We start from the raw sequence: 21935 nt of genomic DNA, 5'->3' as shown, positions 1-21935 counted from the left end.
TACTTCTAGTTATACTCTTATTATTATTAATTATTATCATTATTATTATAATCATCATCGTTATTGTTGTTGTTGTTGTTGATGATAATGATGATGATGATGATCACCAAACAATAATATCATCAATGGTGCCAATGCCTAAACCCAAGGCCTGTATCATTCATAGATAGATAAATAGATAGATAGATAGATAGATAGATAGATTCTTAAAAATGGAATAGGGCGCTTGTCACACATTTATTTTCACATAATAAAAGTTTTATCGCCATCTAGAGGTGACAAATAGAATGGAGGCAACAGATGGAAACGTGCAAAAAAGTTGAGATATTGTGTTTGTATTTTTAAATATTGTCCGTGACAGAGAAATATGGGTGGTCGAAATCAGAAGAAATGCACTCCCACAAAGCGTTCTGTTTTTCATATTAACTCCCTTAAGCAATATTTTCTCTACAGATATCATAAGACATATGATGTGAAATCTATAATGCATAATAATATGAAAATAACATTAGCCTATATAATTGAAAATAAGAAATATAGCATAATATATGGTAATATATAACTTATTCATTTCAAGACACTCTTGACTGATATTCCACCTCTGAAGTCCTTTATTTTCAGTCTGGGTAAGTACGATTAATTGTTACCTAGTTTGACACTTGTAGGCATCCGTAATAACGCCCATCACCGCCTACTTCTCTATTACATCTCATACATGGACCGAAATCAGCTGACTGAGGAAGAAAGTAGTCGTAGAGTAAATATCATGGGACTACTGCTGAACTGTGCGGTTTTCTTGCTGGTTGTTATTGTTTGTAGCGGATGGCAAGATGATGGGAACTATGACGGGAGACTGAGTGATTCAGATCCCATCTCCTTGTGGCCTCTGCCACAGAAAATCCAGATATCAGCAGTTGCTTTCAAACTCAGCGCGTCTTCTTTCCAAATAAGTCACGCCAAAGAGTCCTCGGCCGGCCCAGGGTGCAACCTTCTGCAAAATGCATTTCGCAGGTAAACAAGGTTTCATTTACCTAAACCGGTGGCTTTAGCTGTGGCTTTGTTTTCGCTATAGATAAAGACCGTGCTGACAGCGGCGTATAGCCTTTGTCCAAATACATAGGCATGCAATACTTTGTGTATAGGTTTTCAGGAAGTGTTTCTAGTCGTCATTGTTGCAGTGTCGCTTGCTGAACAGTCAGAAATAAATGTTATGTTATGTTATGTTATGTTATGTTATGTTATGACATTTCGTTTTCTCTGTCTGCTTTGCTAGTTCACTCTTTCATAAGCAATGCATTGTCTCCTCGTTAACATCTAAACCAGGCTAATCTCCAGAAATCCTATTCGGATTTGCAGGTATTTTGAGTATATGTTCGGCAGCGTAAAAAATGAAGCAAAACCCCGAAAGAAGGTCTTTAGCTCAGAATTAACGGAGCTTCAAGTTTGGATCACATCAGCTGACCCGGAGTGTGACGGTTATCCCAGTCTGAAATCAGACGAGTCATGTGAGTTATCTCTGAATTTCCGTGTTCTTCATTTTCGCCTTTTTTGTTAGGGCGCCACGGAGCGATCATGCGCGTAATCTGTTCAATGTAATCGGTAATCTCATAGAAGAAGTGGGGATTACCTGGGTTCACTGTTTAATCCAATACATGACATCTGCTTCTGTGTTTGACTTTTCAACTATGTAACCTCATTGTAGAAACCTTTTCAGTGATTCCTTTTAACCCATTTTGAAGTTCTCTGTAGCCTCAATTATAAAAATTAGTTGAGATAACTTAAGGTTGAGGAAGCATTTAGCAGTTCTTTGTCATGCTTGTCTAGCAACTAAACATTCTGTTAGTTTTGGGGAGCACAGAGTTGAAATGAGCATTGTTTGTTCTGTGATTGAACAAAGTTATACAGTATCACCGTAAACATAGACATAGCAAGACAAATACAACATCATTCATGTGTACTGTTGATGCTATATTATAGTTTAATCAGAAGAGCATAGAAAAATATTTTCAGTTTCTCATGACCAGGGTGAACAAATCATGACCTTAGAGGTCCTGTAAGGGTGTAGAGATCCAGGAAGGAGTTGCTTAAGAGAGCAAATGTTCCTAGGGTAAAATCAGCTTCTTAACTATGTGGTGAGTGTGGAAACCAATAGGATACTGGCCCTCCGAACTGGGTTTCCCTGCTTAAGATCTGTCCTCTCTCCGAGTCAGACTGCTTTTGTCAACAGACAGCCCGATGATTACCTTCCATTTGTCGACTGTATGTCTGACTCAGGATCAGACACAACTCTGTCAGAGTTACAGAGATTACTCTTTTTGTGGCTTTGTAGACTGATCCTAGGACAGTTAGTCGTAATAAATAACCCTCCTGTTGTTGTTCTACACTGCAGACGAGCTCTCTGTGGACCAGCCCAGCGCTGTACTGAAAGCGTCCAATGTCTGGGGAGCTCTGAGAGGTAAGCGCCACATCTCCACTGTACAAACACAAGCTTTATATGGTCTTACGTTTTCTTTAAATTCTGGTGCATCGAGAATATCCATTTGGTCAAAATAGGCTTGAACGTGAACTACTGCAAAGGCTAACATTACTAACTGTTTTGTAGTGCTATTACACAACACTATAACCCATGCTCTCTTTCCATAAGACTGTCTCATTCTCCTTGTTGAAAAGATAACCCTCTTTTGTGAGTGAAAATATTACAGATACTGTAACAATCAGGGGCGTAGTGTTTTTTGTTGTGTTTTTTTTTTAGCAGGGGTGAGCAATAACAGTAAAGTCAATGATAAACAAGCCCTATTAAGGTTAAGGTTAAAGTTGAAGTGTGTATATCCCATGGGTGAGTGTGTATAGTGTGTGTGTATATGGAGATGGTGAAACTTTCTGAGTAGCTCAGTGAAAACAAAGATAGTACCTTTGTGGACAACATTTGGTTAATGTAAATGTTATGCAGTTATGAATGTCTTCATAAAATACATCAGAGTCATTTCCCTTGTGTGTTAAGCCATTCCTCTCTGGTCCAAAGTCTCCCAGAGAGACATAAGGAAACAGGTGATTATTTTACAGTGCTGGTGTGATCTAGATCTCATGAAGACTGTGTCTGTGAAAATTGCATGTATGTGCAAGTTTGTCATGATTGTCATGCTCTACCATGTTGTAAATAGTTCCAAAGAGTTCCTTAGCTGCTTTTATTGCAGTGTTTTCTGTGTCACTGATCAACCAGACCATATGACCAGAGTCTGTTTTCTCACATAATCTAATCTCTGTGCCAGTCCATCTGTCTGTAACCTGGATTACTCCTGCTGTGAACCCTGAATCTGTTGTTTTAATCATAACTCGTTGTTGTGACTAGGTTTGGAGACTTTCAGCCAGTTGGTATATGAAGATGACTATGGCGTCGTAAGTTTGGTTTTATATCCTCTAAACAGTGTTTGGAGTAATTACTGTTCTGAGTGCAACCGGGTTATTGCTAATATTGGATAATTGTCCTATTTTATTTTATGTCTGTTTAACAGAACATTATCAATAAGACAAGCATTGTGGACTTTCCTCGTTTCGCTCATCGAGGGATTTTATTGGACACTTCTCGCCATTATCTGCCACTCAGAGTCATCCTAGCCAATCTGGTGAGTCCAGCCCACTCAAAGGAATTGGAATCAGAGAGACAAGAGGAGCCAAAAACCTAATTAGAGAGGCATGAAGAGCCAAAAACCTGTGTGGCTCTTTATTAGTTTTATAATAAGTGTTTGCCTTTTATCCAGCAGAGAACAATGGGGAAAAGGGGAATATTGTTTGTGCAGAAAGTTTCGTTAGAAGTGCAGCTCCTCCCAAAAAGTCACAAGACAGGAAAAGCCAGATCCGTCATGTGCCTGTACCACTAAAAACAAACAGAAAGAAGTAAAGATATTTTCTGTCGCTTAAGAAAATAATTCTTTTGGTGGATGACAATGTTAATGACATGTCATAAGTCATTCCATTTCTTAAAAACCAGAATAAGTATCATAACAACACAAGTATTCCTTCAGAAACAGTCAGCTTCAGACTGTAGCTCTACAGAGCTGTGTATCTTCATTTATATTCACTGTTGTGTCATCAATGGGATTAGCCTCTTTTTGATTTTTAATGATGGCACATTCTCAACATCTCCCCTGCCTCAGTGAGTCCTGCTTTCAGCTACACATATTTTGTATGTATGCTTGTATGTATTCAGTTATTTAAATGGTGTGACTAAATCGAATTATATTGATGTCAAAAATGATCCTCATCCTTTCTGTAAACAGGAAGCCATGGCAATGAACAAGTACAACGTTTTTCACTGGCATATTGTGGATGATCCGTCCTTCCCCTACTTCAGCCGCACATTCCCTGAACTCAGTCAGAAGGTGAGAGTGTATATAGAAACGACCCTATAGGGTCAAAAAGGTTCAAAAGTTTCCTGGCACTTCTCTCCATCTGCTTGGTGTAGGCTCAGTTGGTTGTGTGAATAAACATGCTAATTGCTATTCTTTTCAAACTCCTTTCAGTCCATCTGTGCATGTCATAAAAGGAGTGACAATTTCTAATATTGTTCCAGTATTGCCATATGGCTGTTTTATGCGCTGTCTCTATTACAGATTTATCATCTGAACTTGCACCGTATATTGAACAGTGATATATTGATTATTAATCAGTGTGTTGATCAGGTTGTTGTGTTCTTTGAATGACAGGGAGCCTTCCACCCATACACACACGTGTACACACCAGCAGATGTGAAGATGGTCATCGAGTTCGCTCGCATGAGGGGAATTAGGGTCATACCTGAGTTTGACACTCCAGGACACACACAGTCATGGGGCAAAGGTCAGTACAGGGCCATACATGTTACACATAATGGAATTTTCTGAAGATTTCAGCTGAATAGTTTGTATTCAGCAGAGTCAATTACAGTGTAATTAAATCTGCAGTAATTTTTGGCCAAAATTGAATTGTGTTTTTTCACTTTTTAATTAAGACAGTAAATGGCATATTACATGGGTATTTCTGATGAACTGATTTACATAATAATCTCCTTCTGTCTCTCGCTCTCTCTCTCACTCCGTAGGTCAGAAGGACCTTTTGACTCCATGTTATTCAGGTTCTAGCCCATCTGGTACCTTCGGTCCCGTAAACCCCATCCTTAACACCACGTATGAGTTCATGGGACGCTTCTTTAAGGAGGTCAGCACCATGTTCCCTGATGCGTACGTCCATCTGGGTGGAGATGAGGTCGATTTTTCTTGCTGGTGAGTAATTAACACCTGTGCCTAGTGTCTCCTAACACCACACCTAAAGTCACAACACCTAAGAACTTTGAACCAGCAGAATTTTTACAATTCTAGAATTTGGAACACAGTACATTTATGGCTCTAGAAGATCTTGTTGAAACACCAGAAACATTTAAGCTACCTTCACAGAGACTAGAGAACGAGAATAGTCAGAGACAATAGTGATTCTTAAATGACATTTAAGAATCTTCATTCTTATTCATTTTCATTTAAATTACATCTGCATTTTAATGACATGTCATTCAAAGCATTTCTACTCTGCTAATATTTTTTTTCTTAAAAAGTGTAGTCAGCTGTTTGAATAATTCTTGTAATCACAGCAGTATTTACCTTTGACTGATTAAGTTAAACACAGTGTGACTCTCCCATGACACAGACCTTGCAGAACATCTGAAAAATCACTTTCAAATCCAGTTAAGACCCAGTTTAAATCCGTGCTCTCTCTTTTTTTTTTTTTTCATATGTAGGAAATCCAACCCAGACATTCAGAAGTTCATGGAGGAGCACGGTTTTGGCCACGATTACAGCAAATTGGAATCCTACTACATCCAGCGGTGAGAGATCCATCACTGAGCACAAAACACATTACAAATCAGTTGTAGCTGAGTTTAGTACAAATATCTATACCACCCACCAGTGAAGCAACTTTGTTATTATGCGACTTGTTATTCTTGTTGGCAGGCTCCTGGACATTGTGTCTTCCACCAATAAAGGTTACATGATCTGGCAGGAGGTCTTTGACAATGGAGTGAAGGTAAACAAGTAGGCTTTTCAACACTAATTAAAAAGAGGTTGGGCAAAAACACTAATATGAAGTGATATAAAATTCTTGGGCATCTTTTTTGCTGTTTTTTGGTCAAAAGTGTTTGAATTTTCAGAGGGTGGAGAAACATTTTATAATGAAGAATTGAGTGCATTACAGAGAGTGCTTGCCCAACTCTTTTTACTCTGGCTGATTTGTGTGGGAATACGCATGCAGCTTCGCTAATGCCCTCTGCATTTTAGTTGCTAACATCTCAAAATTCCAAATTCTCACTCTGCTCTGATCTAGAACACTTCTCTAGAACACTAATCTAAAATACGCCTATGCTAACATCTTCAGATGCCTCAGCTGACTCTGCAAAAAAATTGTCATTTGGGCTTCCTACGAATGTTTTAATTGGCCGAATCAGGCAGCCAATTAGCTGTGTGCTCGTTTCAGTTGAAGGAAGACACGGTGGTGGAAGTCTGGAAGGGAAGCCAGTTTGAGGATGAGCTTCAAAATGTGACACGAGCAGGCTTCACTACTATTATCTCCGCCCCATGGTACCTGGACTACATTAGCTACGGCCAAGACTGGCAGAAATACTACAAGGTTGAACCACTCAATTTTAAGGGTTAGTTTTCCCACTTGTAAGCTGCCTTCACGTCAGTTAGGTTGGTCGACTGTCAACATGGGAGCAAAAAGATGTTTTAGTAGTGTGTGTCACCCCCACCCCCGCTCCCTGGTAATCATTACTTCACTCTTTGGCTTGCATTCATTAGGAAATACAGGGATGACAGCATATTGTGTGGAGTTGTTAGATTAAAGAAAATTTCAGTTGATCTTTGGTCTGCTCAGTTTGATGCTCTAATGATTTAGACCTTAGTCTTGTTTGATTCCTCTGATGTTTAGCTGGGCCACGTGTTGAAAACTGGTTGTAACTTAAATGTGAGAAATTGTAGACTAAGGCCTCATTAGCAATGCAATTATTTATGAAGATTGTTAACTATAATCATTTGTCACGGTGTTATATTACCATTACTGTGTAATAAACGTCAGTTTCAGATTCTCGATATTACTAAATGATTACGCATGGCTTATTAAAAATCTCTGCCAAAGGCTTCATTAGTTCACAGCACTTTTAGCATGGGATCGCTTTCTCTGCATGACTCTGCATGGTGGATATTTTTGGGGGTCTAATTTTTGGGGTGCATTCAAGACCCAAACTGTTCTGTTATACATCTGGAGGTATTCCAGCAAAACTTTTTTTGACAAATTTATCTTCTGTGTTAAATTATTATTGGCAATGAAGAAAATTATGTATAAATCCTAGTTTTGGTTCAGAGAAAACTTGTGAGAGTTTTATCATTTTGACGGTTTGTTTAGTTGCCGGGGTCGTTTCATATCTTGAATGTTGTCCAAGAATATTGACGGGCAATTAGTTTGTTTGGGTACATGACTGTATGTATGGACATTTGTCTGTCTGTATGTGTGTGTGCGTAGCTGAAATTGGACACACTGATCCATGTGTGGATGGGCAATAAGGCTCAGTACGAGACTGAGACGGCCCGTGTGACCGCGGCAGGTTTCCATGCTCTCCTATCAACACCCTGGTACCTCAACTACATCAGCTATGGACAAGACTGGCATGACATTTACACTGCTGACCCTCAGAGTTTCAATGGTGTGTGTGTGTGTTTGCTTAATCTAAAGCAATGTAATCTTAATTTAATTTTAATCTGAAGAAGTTATTTTGTGCCGAAGAGGTTCAAATCGCAAACATGTATCTCTGCTCAGTGAAAACTAAAATGGTGGAAAAGAAAGACAAGCCTTGATCTTTTGAAAAGCCTTGTGTTCTGGTTTATAAACTCAATAGCTGAGCTCATGGGGTTTGGTTCCTGTGACCTGGGTCAGTGTTTCGAGCTATTGTGCGGTTGTTGGTTTTGTGGACGTATTAATACTTTGGTTGCGTTTAACAAGACGTTTTAGCGGCATAGTCTTTGTCATGGTCTAGTTTGTGGCTGTGTGTGTGCACACTGATGTGCAAGTTTGCACGTGTTTTTATGTTCTGCTGTTCTCTGTTGTGTTTCATTTCATTTTCTGGAAGACAGGTCCTGTTGTTGGAAAAGCATTAGGAGACTCAGGGCTAACACAGTCTTTGCCTTTACACAGCATCCTTAGAAGTTAGAAGACACGTGACCTTTGACTTGAGTCTACTCCCGCGTACACACAGACATTACATGAATATTCACATTTGATTATTGGCCCCAATTAACTTCAACATTTTGTGATGAATCAAAATTGAATTACATCATAATTGATGTGATGTCACATTCAGTGCCATTTAGACAAATCAAATTATTCTCAGATTGTACTACGCACAATCTGATTGCAAATTACTAGCACCTGTGAATGCTTAAAAAAGACAATGAAACACATTGAAACACAAGGACAAGTGATGTTTTAGGAAGCCTTTCTGTTTCTAATGGTTTGGGTACATGTAAACTTTAGGGTCAATCATGAATAAATCCACACACACACACAAAAAAAACCCCCAAAACAAACGGTTTAAGAGATTGAAAATAAAACGGTAAAGATGGCATCATCTCAACACTTCCTAAGCTAATGACGCTGTCTTACCTGCTGCTCTCAGCACATCAGTCTCTCTGCATGACTAACCATGGGGCGTGGCTTTGGGGCAAGATTCTGAGGTGCGTTCAAGATCAAAAAACTCTCTGACACATTTAATATAAAAACCTTTTTTATTCACCAGACTTTTATTCCAGATTATGTGGTGCAATATATGATTGCACCTTTGGTCATGGAGAAGATGATATCTAACATTGATAAACTGGCTTCTCTTTCCGTTCTAAAGCTGTTTTGCATCTTGAACGTCATCCTAAGAAGCTCAGTGCGATGTGGAGGTTCCGACCTGTTGGTCTGTGAATGTGAATGCGTTTGTGAATGCTAGTGTATGTGTGTGTCTGTGTTTGTGTGTGTGTGTGTGTGTAGCTGAGACTGGACACACAGATCCACGTGTGGAAGGGCAGTAAAGATCAGTATGAGACTGAGATGGCGCGAGTGACCGGGGCGGGTTTCCACGCTCTCCTCTCAACGCCCTGGTACCTCAACCGAATCAGCTACGGCCAAGACTGGCATGGCATTTACACTGCCGACCCACACAGCTTCAACGGTGTGTGAGCGTACGGCAGCTTTGTCTGAGGAGTTTCTGTAAAGTTGTCTGAAAATTGTGTTCGAGGCAAAGAAGACGCAGGAAATTAAGTGTGCGTTCGTTCGGACAGTTATTGTTTAGCCTCTCTCACTGCTGGTGTTGAGAATTACAACTGTTGGTTCAAGAGGGATATTAAGCTTTTAAACTTAATGGTGGAGAAGTTAAGAAGTTGTGTCTTTAAGGAAATGTTTACAATGTTTTGTCCTTAAATTTTTGTGTTCTTACGATAACAATACTTAACACGATCACAGACATGTTTAGATCCTTTGCGTTGTAAACATGTGTATGGCTACACTGTCTCTTTCATTGCAAAGTCTAAAAGCAAAGTCATTTAACACATGCACTAGGTCAGTGTGTATCAGGTGCTTCATAATTCCCCGTTTTCTGAAGGGGAAGGTTTTAACATGCAGTGTTTATGTGTTAGTCCAGTATCTCTGTGAGGAATAAGAACTCCCCATCTGCTCTCTTTCATTTAATTATGACCCAGAAAATGTTACACCTGAGTGAAAGAGATACAGTTATTAAAAATCTGCATGGTACATCTTTATTGCTCCCATGTTGCTCATAACTAGGCCATAAATATAGATCCATATGACATGCTGTTTAAACTGTGATGTCCTCCATCTTAAGAAAGGGCTAACTAATGTATCACTTGTCCTTCATCTTGACCTTAGGCACAGAGGAGCAGAAGAAGCTTGTGATTGGTGGAGAAGCTTGTCTCTGGGGAGAGTATGTGGATGCCACTAACCTCACTCCTCGACTATGGTACGACACAGTAAAGAGGCAAATTAGAGTAGCAGCTGAGCCAATAGTTTACCACTGACTTTTCCTTTGCCATTTTACCATACTACGTTTGACGAGTGTTTCGTTCTGCGTGTGTTCTCGCCTTCAGGCCAAGAGCCAGTGCTGTGGCAGAGAGATTGTGGAGCGACAAGGACGTAAAAGACATTGGCAATGCCTACGGTCGTCTGGCCCAACACCGCTGCCGCATGGTTCAGTGAGTCAAACTCTACAACTGATTCACTGATTCAAACTGAGCACAACACAAACCCTTGAAACAGTTCACAGTTCAAAACGATCAAATGATTCATTGATTCAAAGCGAGGGTATCAAAAAGACATCTAGTAATTCACATTAAACACAGCTCAGAATGGCTGAATGAATGAGCAGTTTATACTGGACACAGACTTTAGTTTCATGTAAACACAGGCAGCCTGTTTACTCATAACCAAAAAAACCCCCATAAATTTTAATATAAATTTGAATGCTAGTATCTTTTCGTTGACCTTTCCTCACAGATCATGCTTTAACCTTTGTGCCTTTGTGTATTATACCTCCACTTCTCTCTCTCTCTCTCTCTCTCTCTCTCTCTCTCTCTCTAGGCGAGGGATTCCAGCTGAGCCCCTGTTTGTGGGGTACTGTCGTCACGAGTACAAAGGCCTGTGATGACCATTAGAGAAGCACTAAAAGAACAAAGGGAAACACACAAGATAATCAAAGTTTCAACACCAGTCAGAGATTACCTTCATCTCACGCATAGTATTCTCTTTCTCTCTATCACCTGTGCTGTGTGCAAAAATCTGAACCTGAAGTTATTCTTTTAAAATTCATACACCAGCTTTCTGAAGTCCACAAATGTTGTCTTTTTTTTTTTTTTAGGTTTTGGAATGATCATTTGATATAGATAAATGTTTGTATAAATAAAGTTCACAAAAGTGGCTGTTAAGATTTTAAACACGTTTGAATTTGATTGATGTGAAGGTCACACATTCAGGTACAACATGTCATAGAATATTTTGTATCAGATATGTCCTCTGAATAACCTCAGTTCGGTTCTGACCAAAGCAGCAGTGTAAGCCACATATCTTTAATCTCTCCACAACAATTTATTACAAGTACAGCCCGATCAAGACAGGTCCGCTGGGCTTATTTTTATATCTGTCAACCATTTATAGTCATAACTGTCCTCCATTTATATTCATAAACAGTTTAGTCCAGTAATACACATTCTTTAAATACCATTTTCAGAGAGCCTGCAGCTGGGAAACACTTAGATTTAGTTACATTTCAGAAAAAAAAAGAACATGTGTTTAACTGTCTGCAGCACATCTTTAATGGTCCAGACGTTTTCAGTTATTGAACAGACCACAGGCATCTGAGTCTGTGATCTGACCAATCACGTGTATGTGGGAAACATGATATTAAGTGAGTCCTGCCATCTTGTTTAGCAGTGCATTCTGGTCCTGAGGGTTCATGGCCTCGTAGCTGGACAGCTGGAGGGAGAATGTGGCATTTCCTGAGGTCAAAGTTCGCAGCACAGTGGAGTAACCCTGTGAAAAGACACATACATATACCTGCATTAGTCATCAAATCGGGAAACTATAAATACTTCTTCTGTAAGGGTTACAAGACAGCTAAATGTCAGATGTCAGATTATAAACAGAGGTGTGCATACACACAGTTAAACACTCTTTCACTCCCTTTCTCTCTCTCTCACACACACACACACACACACACACACAAGAGTCAAACATAGGTTCAACAGACAATTACAATTTCACACTCTCTTTCACAAACACAGTTTAATAACTCATTCTCTCAACTCGTACAGTTTCATACACACCTCTCATGCACTCATACACTTTCATACTCTCTCCCAAACAAAGTATCAGCTCACCATCATCTCTGCCAAAGGTACGGTTGCTATGAGGACCTTGTTGTCATGACGACTCTGTATGTCTCGTACAGCGCCGCGTCGTTGGGCGAGATCAGCCAGAACAGTACTCAGATGTTCCTCCCCTACAGTGACCTCTGCTGACATAACAGGTTCCAACACCTGCCCCCCTGCCTGCTTCAGAGCCTGTTCACAAACAGACAGTACAGTTTCATCGAATGACACACACACAGAGTACAGTTTCATCAAATGTCTGCCTGCTTCAGAGCCTGTTCACACACACACAGTACAGCTTCATCAGATGTCTGTCTGCTTCAGAGACTGTTAACACACACACGGTACAGCTTCATCAAATGTCTGTCTGCTTCAGAGCCTGTTCACACACAAAGTACAGCTTCATCAAATGTCTGTCTGCTTCAGAGCTTGTTCACAAACAGACAGCAGTTTCATCAAATGACACACACACAGTACAGCTTCATCAAATGTCTGCCTGCTTCAGAGCCTGTTCACACACATATAATACAGCTTCATCAAATGTCTGTCTGCTTCAGAGCCTGTTAACACACACACAGTACAGCTTCATCAAATGTCTGTCTGCTTCAGAGCCTGTTCACACACACACAGTACAGCTTCATCAAATGTCTGCCTGCTTCAGAGCCTGTTCACACACACACAGTACAGCTTCATCAAATGTCTGCCTGCTTCAGAGCCTGTTAACACACACACAGTACAGCTTCATCAAATGTCTGTCTGCTTCAGAGCCTGTTCACACACACACAGTACAGCTTCATCAAATGTCTGCCTGCTTCAGAGCCTGTTCACACACACACAGTACAGCTTCATCAAATGTCTGTCTGCTTCGGAGCCTGTTAACACACACACAGTACAGCTTCATAAAATGTCTGTCTGCTTCAGAGCCTGTTCACACACACACAGTACAGCTTCATCAAATGTCTGCCTGCTTCAGAGCCTGTTCACACACACAGTACAGCTTCATCAAATGTCTGTCTGCTTCAGAGCCTGTTAACACACACACAGTACAGCTTCATCAAATGTCTGTCTGCTTCAGAGCCTGTTCACACACACACAGTACAGCTTCATCAAATGTCTGTCTGCTTCAGAGCCTGTTCACACACACACAGTACAGCTTCATCAAATGTCTGCCTGCTTCAGATCCTGTTCACACACACACAGCATAGCTTTATTAAGTGTCTGTCTGCTTCAGAGCCTGTTCACACACACACAGTACAGTTTCATCAAATGTCTGCCTGCTTCAGAGCCTGTTCACACACACACACACACACACACACACACACACACAGTACAACTTCATCAAACCTGAGATAGGTCATCAAAACGAGAGTATTGATTTACACACACATTTAAGTCCTGTGTCCTTATTACCTCTATCATCTGTTTTACAGCGTGAAGACTTAGGAGGACCGGCAGAGAAAGAACAGATAGACAGACAGACAGGGAGGGAGGGAGGGAGGGAAAGGACTGGAGAGACAGAGAGAACCAGTGAAATACCTTGAGCATGCAGCGACTGACACAGGCAGAGACCATAGCCAGTGATGTTCCAGGTTCCATCCTCACACTGTGGATCAGAGTGCTCACACCCTGTACAGGATAACCCAACACAGGGCCTAGAGAGAAAAATAATATTTACATTTGGCAGAGTCAGTACGGAGCAAACTAAGTCAAAACTGTCAGACACTTCATATGGGTGTGACAGTGTATGGGGACAGTAATGCTATAGGAGTGTATTCAAACACTTCGGAAGCTGGAATAACTCTTGAGACCATAAAAATGAGGTCTGGTTGCTAGTGTTAAGTTTTGCTGAGTAATGCAGACAGCCCGGGTCTCAACAATCATCTGCCTGTATCACTGCAGAATTCAGGGTCCTGATTATTGTTAACGACACCTGAGCTTTCCTCTTCTACCTCAAATTAAGAGGCTAATTAAGGCTGTTTGTCCTTATTTCTTGTGATTGAGAAGATCCCACATAACCTGACAGCTCCTTTTAAAGTCTGTTTATTCTGGTGAGGTCAAACTGTGTGAGTGGTCACTGGCCAACGATCTTCTTGTTGCCATGATGAACAAGGCAGAGCTTTTAGGGGGCGTTGTCTGTCTCAGTTACCTTGGAGATAAGAGCTCTGTACACCATTATCCACTGCCTCTTTGACATCAGCAGAAAGGTGGCCCTCCACTTCCTCCTCATAAGCAATGTCACAGGAAGTACCAGCAGCAGATTCCACCAATGGCATCACAGTTAACTCCACAGTAACAATGTGCCTTCTTTCACCCAGTGTACGATCTAGGGTGTCTGTGATAACCACATAAAGAATTAAATAAACTGAAAACCAACTCTACAATATGAGAAACAACATCATTTTAAGACAAAACCTGTTGTACAACATATGGCGTACAGTAAACAATTCAAGGAATTTTTCTTCAAAAGTGATTTTTATCAAAATTTAGACTGCTGAATATTTACCATCGTTACTTCAAAATCTGGAAAACAATGTTGTAATGAAATAGAGTTTTAATAGTGAGCTCTGATTGGCTGTAAACTGACCTGTGGTGGATGCTGATTGGAGGATGGTCTCTCTATAGGCCACCTGTAAGGGTCCCAGGTGGGTCTCGATGCCGTATTCTCTCCTGATACGATCGTGTATAATCTCAATGTGCAGCTCGCCCATCCCACACAGTACCATCTGACAGTCGAGGGCGGAGAGTGAGATGGGGGGAAATGAGAGACAGAAGTAGAGAAAGGAAAAGACAGACAAAGTTTTACAAGTGATTATAAATCAAGATATGAATATAAGAAATATATATATATATATAAAAGATAAGTGATATTTTAGCTCATCTAACCTGCTGGCAATTGACACACAACATTATTTTGCCAGCCAACACCTCATTAATATCTCATAAACATGTCATTAAAAGAAGTCAGGAGAACCTTCCAGATCATTACCTACCTGCCCTGAATCTGGGTCAGTTCGAACTTTTAGACTGGGGTCCTCCCTCTGCAGGCAGGTCAATGCATGCTCAAGGTCTACAAACAACAACAACACTGTTAACAACAACAGACAGGACAACTCGGAGATTAAGAGTGAATGACACCATTGCTGTCTCTGTGCACGTCCTATATCAGCGAGAAGATTAAACGTACACCCTACACAGGGTAACCTTATATTTTATCAAGACATAAACATATCGAATGTATTTTTGCTCCATGAATGTGGCATTCAGAGCAATACCATGTCACTTCCACATAATTATGTTCCAGAGAAAAATGTGAACTGTCTCATAGGAACGTTGTTTTCAATTCTGGACAATTCTGATTTTATACTGCATGTTCATAACCACTGACCCAAAAATAGCACTTACTGTAATACCTTGTTGGGAGTTCATCCACAAATACAATGCCCTCTAGTGGCCAGTCTGAGAATAGTAAGAGCAGAGTACCAATCCCCCACCTGTTTGTTTCTCCCACCGAACTCATTGGGCTGTAGTCCATGAGAACCAAGATCTCTTTCTTTCTACTTCAAAAGTCTCTCACGCTCATTCTCTCACCTGCTTGTTTGGCCATGGATGGCGGTTCAATGGAACAAAAGAACACAGGTTCAGGCACCTCCACCCCTGCCAGCACCAGACTGGCTGTCTCTTTGCCTGAAGCCCTGGCTGTTTTTGCTTCTTTCTGGGCACGCCGTGCTGCTGCAGCTGCTGAGGCTTTGGACGACACAATCGTGTCGCCTGTCACCGTCTGAGAAGACAGCATCAGCTCAAAGTTAGAGGGGAGAACTACTACAATGTGCATTTGTGTGAGTTTAACTGTTAGAGTGATTAAGGTGTTGGAAAGATGTCGCACCTGTTTGAGTCCAACCGTCAGGGCGATATTTCCCGCAGTCAGAGATGGTATCTCAACGTGATGATCTGCGAACGGCAGCAGCAGTCGACTCATTCTTTCCCTGTTGTACCACACAAACGGCACAGGCACAGAAATTAAAAAAAAAAACACTTCAGAGCTACAGAACGTTCTTTACACCAATTAAACTTTTAGACCAATGTAGACAACACAGAGGAAAGTCATCAAGGCCACTTAAATGACAGAATTTATCATTTGACATTACATCACGTAAATAGATCTACTTAAAAATTCTGCTGGGAGACACAGAGCTCAGTTCAGTAGCATTATAAGCTCTGTAGACCAAAAATTGGATATTCTCAAGCGAGAGTAAAACGGGAGCGCATGATGTGTGTGTGTGTGTGTGTGTGTGTGTTGTTTTGGTAAAAAGGACACACGTTTTGTCTCTGTTAATGTTGTGTAAAGCAGTCTGGGGCTTCATTAAGCCAGAGTAGATCCTCACAAACACCATAGGACCCTTTTGTTTATCATGGACCACCTTAAACGCCAGTGCACACAGGTCATCCTTATACCAGCGCCTGCACAGAGAAAACAGAGACATTGTCTCACACATCCAAAATCACACACGAATCACAGAGAAAACAGAGGCAATATCTCACACATCCAAAATCACACACAGTGACATGAAATGACCTACAGGTCTAAAAAAAACCACACAAAATAACATCATTCTCAAGTAATGACACATACACACATAACAACAAACACTTACGCATAAAAACCAGCACACATACAAGCTCTGTCTCTCTTTCTCTCTCACACACACACACACACACACACACAAACAAAGGTTTTGAGGTCTCTCGTTTGGCTGCAGCTCATAATGTTTAAGACATGGGATCAGTGTTAGGTTCAGTGAAACTCACACCAGGTCGTGATGTCTCTCACTGGGAGCAGGAAGATAAGCCGTGATGGCGTCCAGTAATGGCTGGACCCCTTTATTCCTCAAAGCGCTTCCACACAGCACAGGAACACCTTTACGAGATAACGTCACTCTACGCACCGCCTCCTGCAACTACAAACACACACAGTCATTAACCCTTTATGCAGTAACCACATCAAATCTATGGCAACTACTAAACACACACAGACACATCCACAGGCACACACACACACACACACACACACACACACACACAAGCGCGCACACTGTAAGATGTGGTATTGCTTACTTTTCCAGGTGGAACAGCATCAAAGTGGTCACTGAATTCTCCCAGCAGCAACTCTGCAAACTCATCATCCAAATCAGCCACCTGTCAGCAGAGGGACCAGAGAACGGCAGGTCACCAAACACGATGTCACACCAGTTCCTTAAAATGTCCCTTCATCTATTACAATGTCACATCAGTTCCTTAAAATCCCCCTTCACCTATAACGATGTCACAACAGTTCCTTAAAATGTCCCTTCACTTATAATGATGTCACATCAGTTCCTTAAAATCCCCCTTCACCTATAACGATGTCACAACAGTTCCTTAAAATCTCCCTTCACTTATAATGATGTCACGCCAGTTCCTCCCCACTAGTCAGCCTCATGTCCAGAGGCCCTGAGGTCAAATGATGAGGTCGAGGTGAAAGGTGCTCGTTTCCTGTACCTGCTCTATAAGTGCTGCCCTGGCTTCACTGGCCTCTCTGAACAGCTCAGGGTCATCAGAGGGGTCAAGAGGTCGGGTGTCAAACACACGACCGTCTTCCGCTCGTGATTTCACATGCCACGTCATTTGCTGCTTCGTGATCAGATCAACCACTCCTGTGAAGCTTTTGCCGCTGCCAACGGGAAGCTAAGGAATGATCACTAGTTACATTTCTCAAATTTAATATAGGGCTTAAGTTTTACATTATCATACTGAAATATATACAATTACTGTAACCATCAGAAATATTACTATGCAGACTCAACATAACTGAACCTTGTAATAATGATAACAATAGTTTACTAACATACAATATGGAACAGAAAACACTTATATAGGCTCTTATACGTGTAACAAAATGCTTTATGGGTAAAAGAAAACTACAGTTACCTGAAGGAGGACTGGGTTGGCTCGCAGTTTCTCCTTTATGCTCTCAACAGAATAACTCAAACTGTGGGGAAACACATATAATGAGTTCAGTGAGTTAATATTTGATATAAACTTTATAATAAAATAAAGTTTACATTTTTATACTCAAAACTGAATGACAATCCAGATGTAATCTATTTATCCATGTTCTTGATGAAACATTCAACTTTTCAGGCTGATGCACTGGGTCTGGCGTGTTACTGCCAGGATGGAGAACGGGTATGTGTGTGTTACTGCCTGGATGGAGAACGGGTATGTGTGTGTTACTGCCTGGATGGAGAACGGGTATGTGTGTGTTACTGCCTGGATGGAGTACGGGTATGTGTGTGTTACTGCCTGGATGGAGTACGGGTATGTGTGTGTTACTGCCTGGATGGAGAACGGGTATGTGTGTGTTACTGCCTGGATGGAGTACGGGTATGTGTGTGTTACTGCCAGGATGGAGAACGGGTATGTGTGTGTTACTGCCTGGATGGAGTACGGGTATGTGTGTGTTACTGCCTGGATGGAGAACGGGTATGTGTGTGTTACTGCCTGGATGGAGTACGGGTATGTGTGTGTTACCTGGCTGCTGGCTTGTCCATCTTGTTTAAGAAGCACACACACGGAATTTTATGTTTCTCAGCTTGTCGCCAAACTGTCACAGTTTGAGCCTGTCAAAATATAGTGTATACACACACAGACACACACACACACACACACACACACACACAATGTGAGCCAACAGTAATGATGATAATGAAGATGTACATTAATAATGTTAGACTGAAAATGTTAAAATAATGTTGTCCCAACCTCTACTCCTGCTGAAGCATCAAACACTGCTACTGCTCCATCCAACACTCTCAGAGCTCTTTCCACCTCCAGGGTAAAGTCTACATGACCTACAACACACACAGTACATGTATCTGAAAACAGTCTGTGCATTTGTGGTTGAGACCACCAGAGAATATTTGTGTGTGTTTGTGTGTGTGTGTGTGTCTGAGGGTTATATGAATAAATGTGGGGGTGTATTTGCATATGTGTGTGTTTAAGTATCTTTAGTGTTTTCATGAAGTTGATACCGTGCTGTGTTTATGTGTATGTGTTTCCGACAGTCTAATGGTTGTGTGTGTTTAGGAGGATGATTCTATGCATTTGTGAAATGCAGGGCTGTATAAGTGTGTGTATGTACCTGGTGTGTCTATGAGGTTAATTCTGTGTTCTCTCCAGTCAAAGGTGACAGCAGCTGATTGGATGGTGATGCCTCTCTCTCTTTCCTGAGCCATGTAGTCAGTGACTGTGTCTCCATCATCTACATCTATAAAGCACATGTACACATTTTACACACACACACAAGTATGTATATACAGAATATATACTTACACATGCAATATACAAACACTCACACTCACATTGCCTGTATAACTGTAAGACAGAACCCAGTCTTCAGATATTAGTCTTTGTAACCAGTGCCTTACCTCCAAGAGCACGTGTATAGCCAGAGTAATAAAGCATTCGCTCTGTTGTTGTAGTTTTCCCTGCATCAATGTGGGCCATGATACCAATGTTCCGAATTCTACACAATGAAAACAGGTTTTTCATTTTCATTTGACTTGAAATAGTCAAATCAATATGAAGAATAGTTTGTCCTCATAGCTAGAGAAAGACTTGGGCATGCAGAACTTAATATCATTTTGGTACATACAAATGAACTAGGCTACAGCGAGTACAGTGCATTTCTCAAAGAATGAAATGGTGACAGATGAAGAGAGCACAGTACAGAAGGGATCGTTGAGAACTCAGCGCTATCGTTAAAGCTAATCGATAATTAACAAGAGGAGGAACGTGTCCTCACAACTCACTTGGAAATGTCTGGATTGAGCACAGCTCGAGGCGACTTGACATCATCTGAAAAAGTATACAAACATCTAACTGTGTTGTTCACCAGTAGAAAGAGGGTCGCAAAATCAGCAGAACAATGCAACTTATGTCAGTCATTTGTTTCTCTAAAACACAAGCTCTTTCATAATCTTTCGTTTCATTATCATACAAAATCATTATGAAATACCTGGCAAAAAGCTGTAGTCTCTTTTCCACTGAAACCTCCATCTGTGACAGTAGTTCGCTCCATTTTTCCAGTAGTGGACGCACTGGTGACGTAGATGAGACACTATGTGAATCGTAAAGTAGCCTTAAACGATGGTCTTCTCGTCTAAACTGTGAAAAGTATCCCTCTTCACGGCACCCTCTAACTGAAATCTGAAGTTGCCTTTAAGTGTTAAAAACAAAAAAAATCTACACTGATTAAATTTAACTGAACTTACCCCTCGAAGGATGCTGAACGTGATGCCAAATCGCATTTCTTAAATCATTAAAGTACAGCAGCAAAACAAACACCCGGATTCAGCTTTGACTGAAGGACAGTTCATTAGATAAGCTTGATGTAATTAAATGACATCTTTCTTAGCGTAGAGATATGATATTTACACTGTAAGCAGTACACCTCACTTTCTCTGAAGGCGACGTATACAGAGGGTCATCATTTCATTTTGTCAGTATGAGACAGAGAGAAAAATACGTGCATTCGAATGAACGAAAACAATGTTCCGATTTATTAACACAACTCATGTTACACAATTCAAGGATGTTTCTATCCAGTGACTTTTACCGCACGCACATGTTGTCGTACAGCTCCCAAATACGTCCCCAAGAAAACACGTATATGTAATAATTGTTCCGTACAGTAAAACCCTATCAGGTTCTTTTTCACATGGATCGTGTCCTTCTTTACGCTCCTCACGTTAAACCCAAAGATATGATCCAGTTTCTACATGCATATAAATAATGTCATCTTCCTGAAGTAAAGCTTAATTAATTCGTAAATTCTCTTGTCTGTTCCAAAGCTACTTGTGGAGAAAGAGCGAGCAAGTCAAAGTTCTCACGTTTAAGCTGTGCAACGGGCTGCAGAAAGTTTTCGTTTTTCTTTCACAGAGAAAACGCAGTCTGAGTTTCACATTCATATATTCAGATTCAGATTCACAAAAACTGTTCCTGGGATAGCTCTGATGATCAGAAGTCTTTTGCATGTAAAGGCAGGCTGCTGCATGTTATCCACATGTTACAGTATAAAACCTATTTCTCTCAGTGTTTTTGTATGATATAATATTGCATCTGACTGCAGATTATTATAAAAACGTTTTAAGAAAGAACTTCACTTGATTCTGAAAATGGGACTCTTGTTGAGATAAATTAAAAGATAAAAATACATGTCATTTGGAAGGAAATGCTCAAATTTCCTATTTAAAGTATTTAGAGCGGGTTTGTGACCGAAAGGTCGCTGTTTCAAGCCCCTGGACTGGCAGGAAACATCCATGGCTGAAGTGCCCTTGAGCAAGGCACTTAACCCCCAACTACTCCCCAGGCACGGAGGCTGCCAACTGCTCCTAGTGTGTGCTCACTACTCCTTGGGTGTGTGTGTTCTCTACAAGATGGGTTAAACGCAGAGGGTTAGAGTCACTACGGCGATCTAAGGAAGGCTGAATTATCTTTTCATTTTACCTTTAAAATAACACAGGGTTAAACTGGGTGGCAAGGAGAACACAGAGATACAATAAGCTTTGTGTGTAAGTTCTCCATTATATGCACTCATATATCTGACCCTGTGACCCATTTATTTTTCTCTCTCTCTCGCTCTCTCTCGCTCTCTCTCTCTCTCTCTTTCTCTCCTTCCCTCCCTCTCTCTCTCTCTCCCTCTCTTTCTCTCTCTCTCTCTCTCTCTCTCTCTCTCTCCCTCTCTGTTTCTCTCGCTTCTTTCCTGGATTCTGAGTATCTCTGCTGACCTCACTAAAAAAATCCCAGCCTCGTTTCTGCTGAATCAGCAAAGCCCATCTCCTATGGCAAGTACGCTATCAACTGTTCTAACTGTTTCTGATGGCTTTGGGGAATAGTGTGGTTCTGCTCGTGACCTCGGGGGGGTCAGAGAGTGATGCCGGAGTTTTGGGGCTGAAA

The 21935-nt window shown here is 41.0% G+C and overlaps 2 protein-coding genes across 4 annotated transcripts; one reads left to right on the top strand and one right to left on the bottom strand.

Moving 5' to 3' along the window:
* Positions 1 to 707: 707 nt before the first annotated feature.
* On the top strand, positions 708 to 10993 carry hexb (hexosaminidase B (beta polypeptide)). Of its 3 annotated transcripts, none has more exons than XM_030786862.1 (14): positions 708 to 1011; positions 1357 to 1505; positions 2390 to 2455; positions 3350 to 3396; positions 3513 to 3623; positions 4278 to 4379; positions 4704 to 4836; positions 5078 to 5258; positions 5768 to 5854; positions 5982 to 6054; positions 9055 to 9235; positions 9949 to 10039; positions 10167 to 10271; positions 10657 to 10993. In XM_030786862.1, exons 1-14 carry the CDS (start codon positions 716 to 718, stop codon positions 10718 to 10720), a joined length of 1686 nt encoding a protein of 561 aa, XP_030642722.1. In that variant the 5' UTR covers positions 708 to 715; the 3' UTR covers positions 10721 to 10993. The 3 variants fall into 3 exon arrangements, with proteins under 3 accessions (XP_030642722.1, XP_030642721.1, XP_030642723.1); XM_030786861.1 differs by lacking the exon at positions 9055 to 9235 and adding an exon at positions 7546 to 7726; XM_030786863.1 differs by lacking the exon at positions 9055 to 9235 and adding an exon at positions 6502 to 6676.
* A 330-nt stretch (positions 10994 to 11323) lies between these two features.
* On the bottom strand, positions 11324 to 20334 carry gfm2 (GTP dependent ribosome recycling factor mitochondrial 2). Its single transcript, XM_030786350.1, has 20 exons — positions 20252 to 20334; positions 19996 to 20077; positions 19790 to 19835; positions 19406 to 19503; positions 19120 to 19245; positions 18741 to 18829; positions 18510 to 18598; positions 17907 to 17967; positions 17478 to 17663; positions 17055 to 17135; positions 16749 to 16897; positions 16260 to 16400; positions 15826 to 15925; positions 15531 to 15720; positions 14933 to 15009; positions 14527 to 14665; positions 14089 to 14274; positions 13479 to 13594; positions 11952 to 12134; positions 11324 to 11604 (listed from the first exon to the last, which is right to left on the bottom strand). Exons 1-20 carry the CDS (start codon positions 20285 to 20287, stop codon positions 11476 to 11478), a joined length of 2304 nt encoding a protein of 767 aa, XP_030642210.1. The 5' UTR covers positions 20288 to 20334; the 3' UTR covers positions 11324 to 11475.
* Positions 20335 to 21935: the final 1601 nt, after the last annotated feature.

Source organism: Chanos chanos, chromosome 10 (assembly GCF_902362185.1).
Source record: "Chanos chanos chromosome 10, fChaCha1.1, whole genome shotgun sequence".
In the NCBI taxonomy this organism is placed as follows: Eukaryota; Metazoa; Chordata; class Actinopteri; order Gonorynchiformes; family Chanidae; genus Chanos; species Chanos chanos.
The sequence above is the reverse complement of the archived record's forward strand: the minus strand, read 5'-3'. Positions and strand labels throughout refer to the sequence as shown.

Coding starts and splice junctions, on each gene's coding strand:
- hexb (XM_030786862.1), top strand. CDS start 716: ATGGACCGAAATCAGCTGACTGAGGAAGAAAGTAGTCGTAGAGTAAAT. Junction 6,055..9,054: donor TCTTTGACAATGGAGTGAAG/GTAAACAAGTAG, acceptor GTGTGTGTGTAG/CTGAGACTGGACACACAGAT. Junction 9,236..9,948: donor CGACCCACACAGCTTCAACG/GTGTGTGAGCGT, acceptor TCTTGACCTTAG/GCACAGAGGAGCAGAAGAAG.
- gfm2 (XM_030786350.1), bottom strand. CDS start 20,287: ATGCGATTTGGCATCACGTTCAGCATCCTTCGAGGG. Junction 20,078..20,251: donor CGTTCAGCATCCTTCGAGGG/GTAAGTTCAGTT, acceptor CTACGTCACCAG/TGCGTCCACTACTGGAAAAA. Junction 14,275..14,526: donor CCAATCAGCATCCACCACAG/GTCAGTTTACAG, acceptor TGGTTATCACAG/ACACCCTAGATCGTACACTG.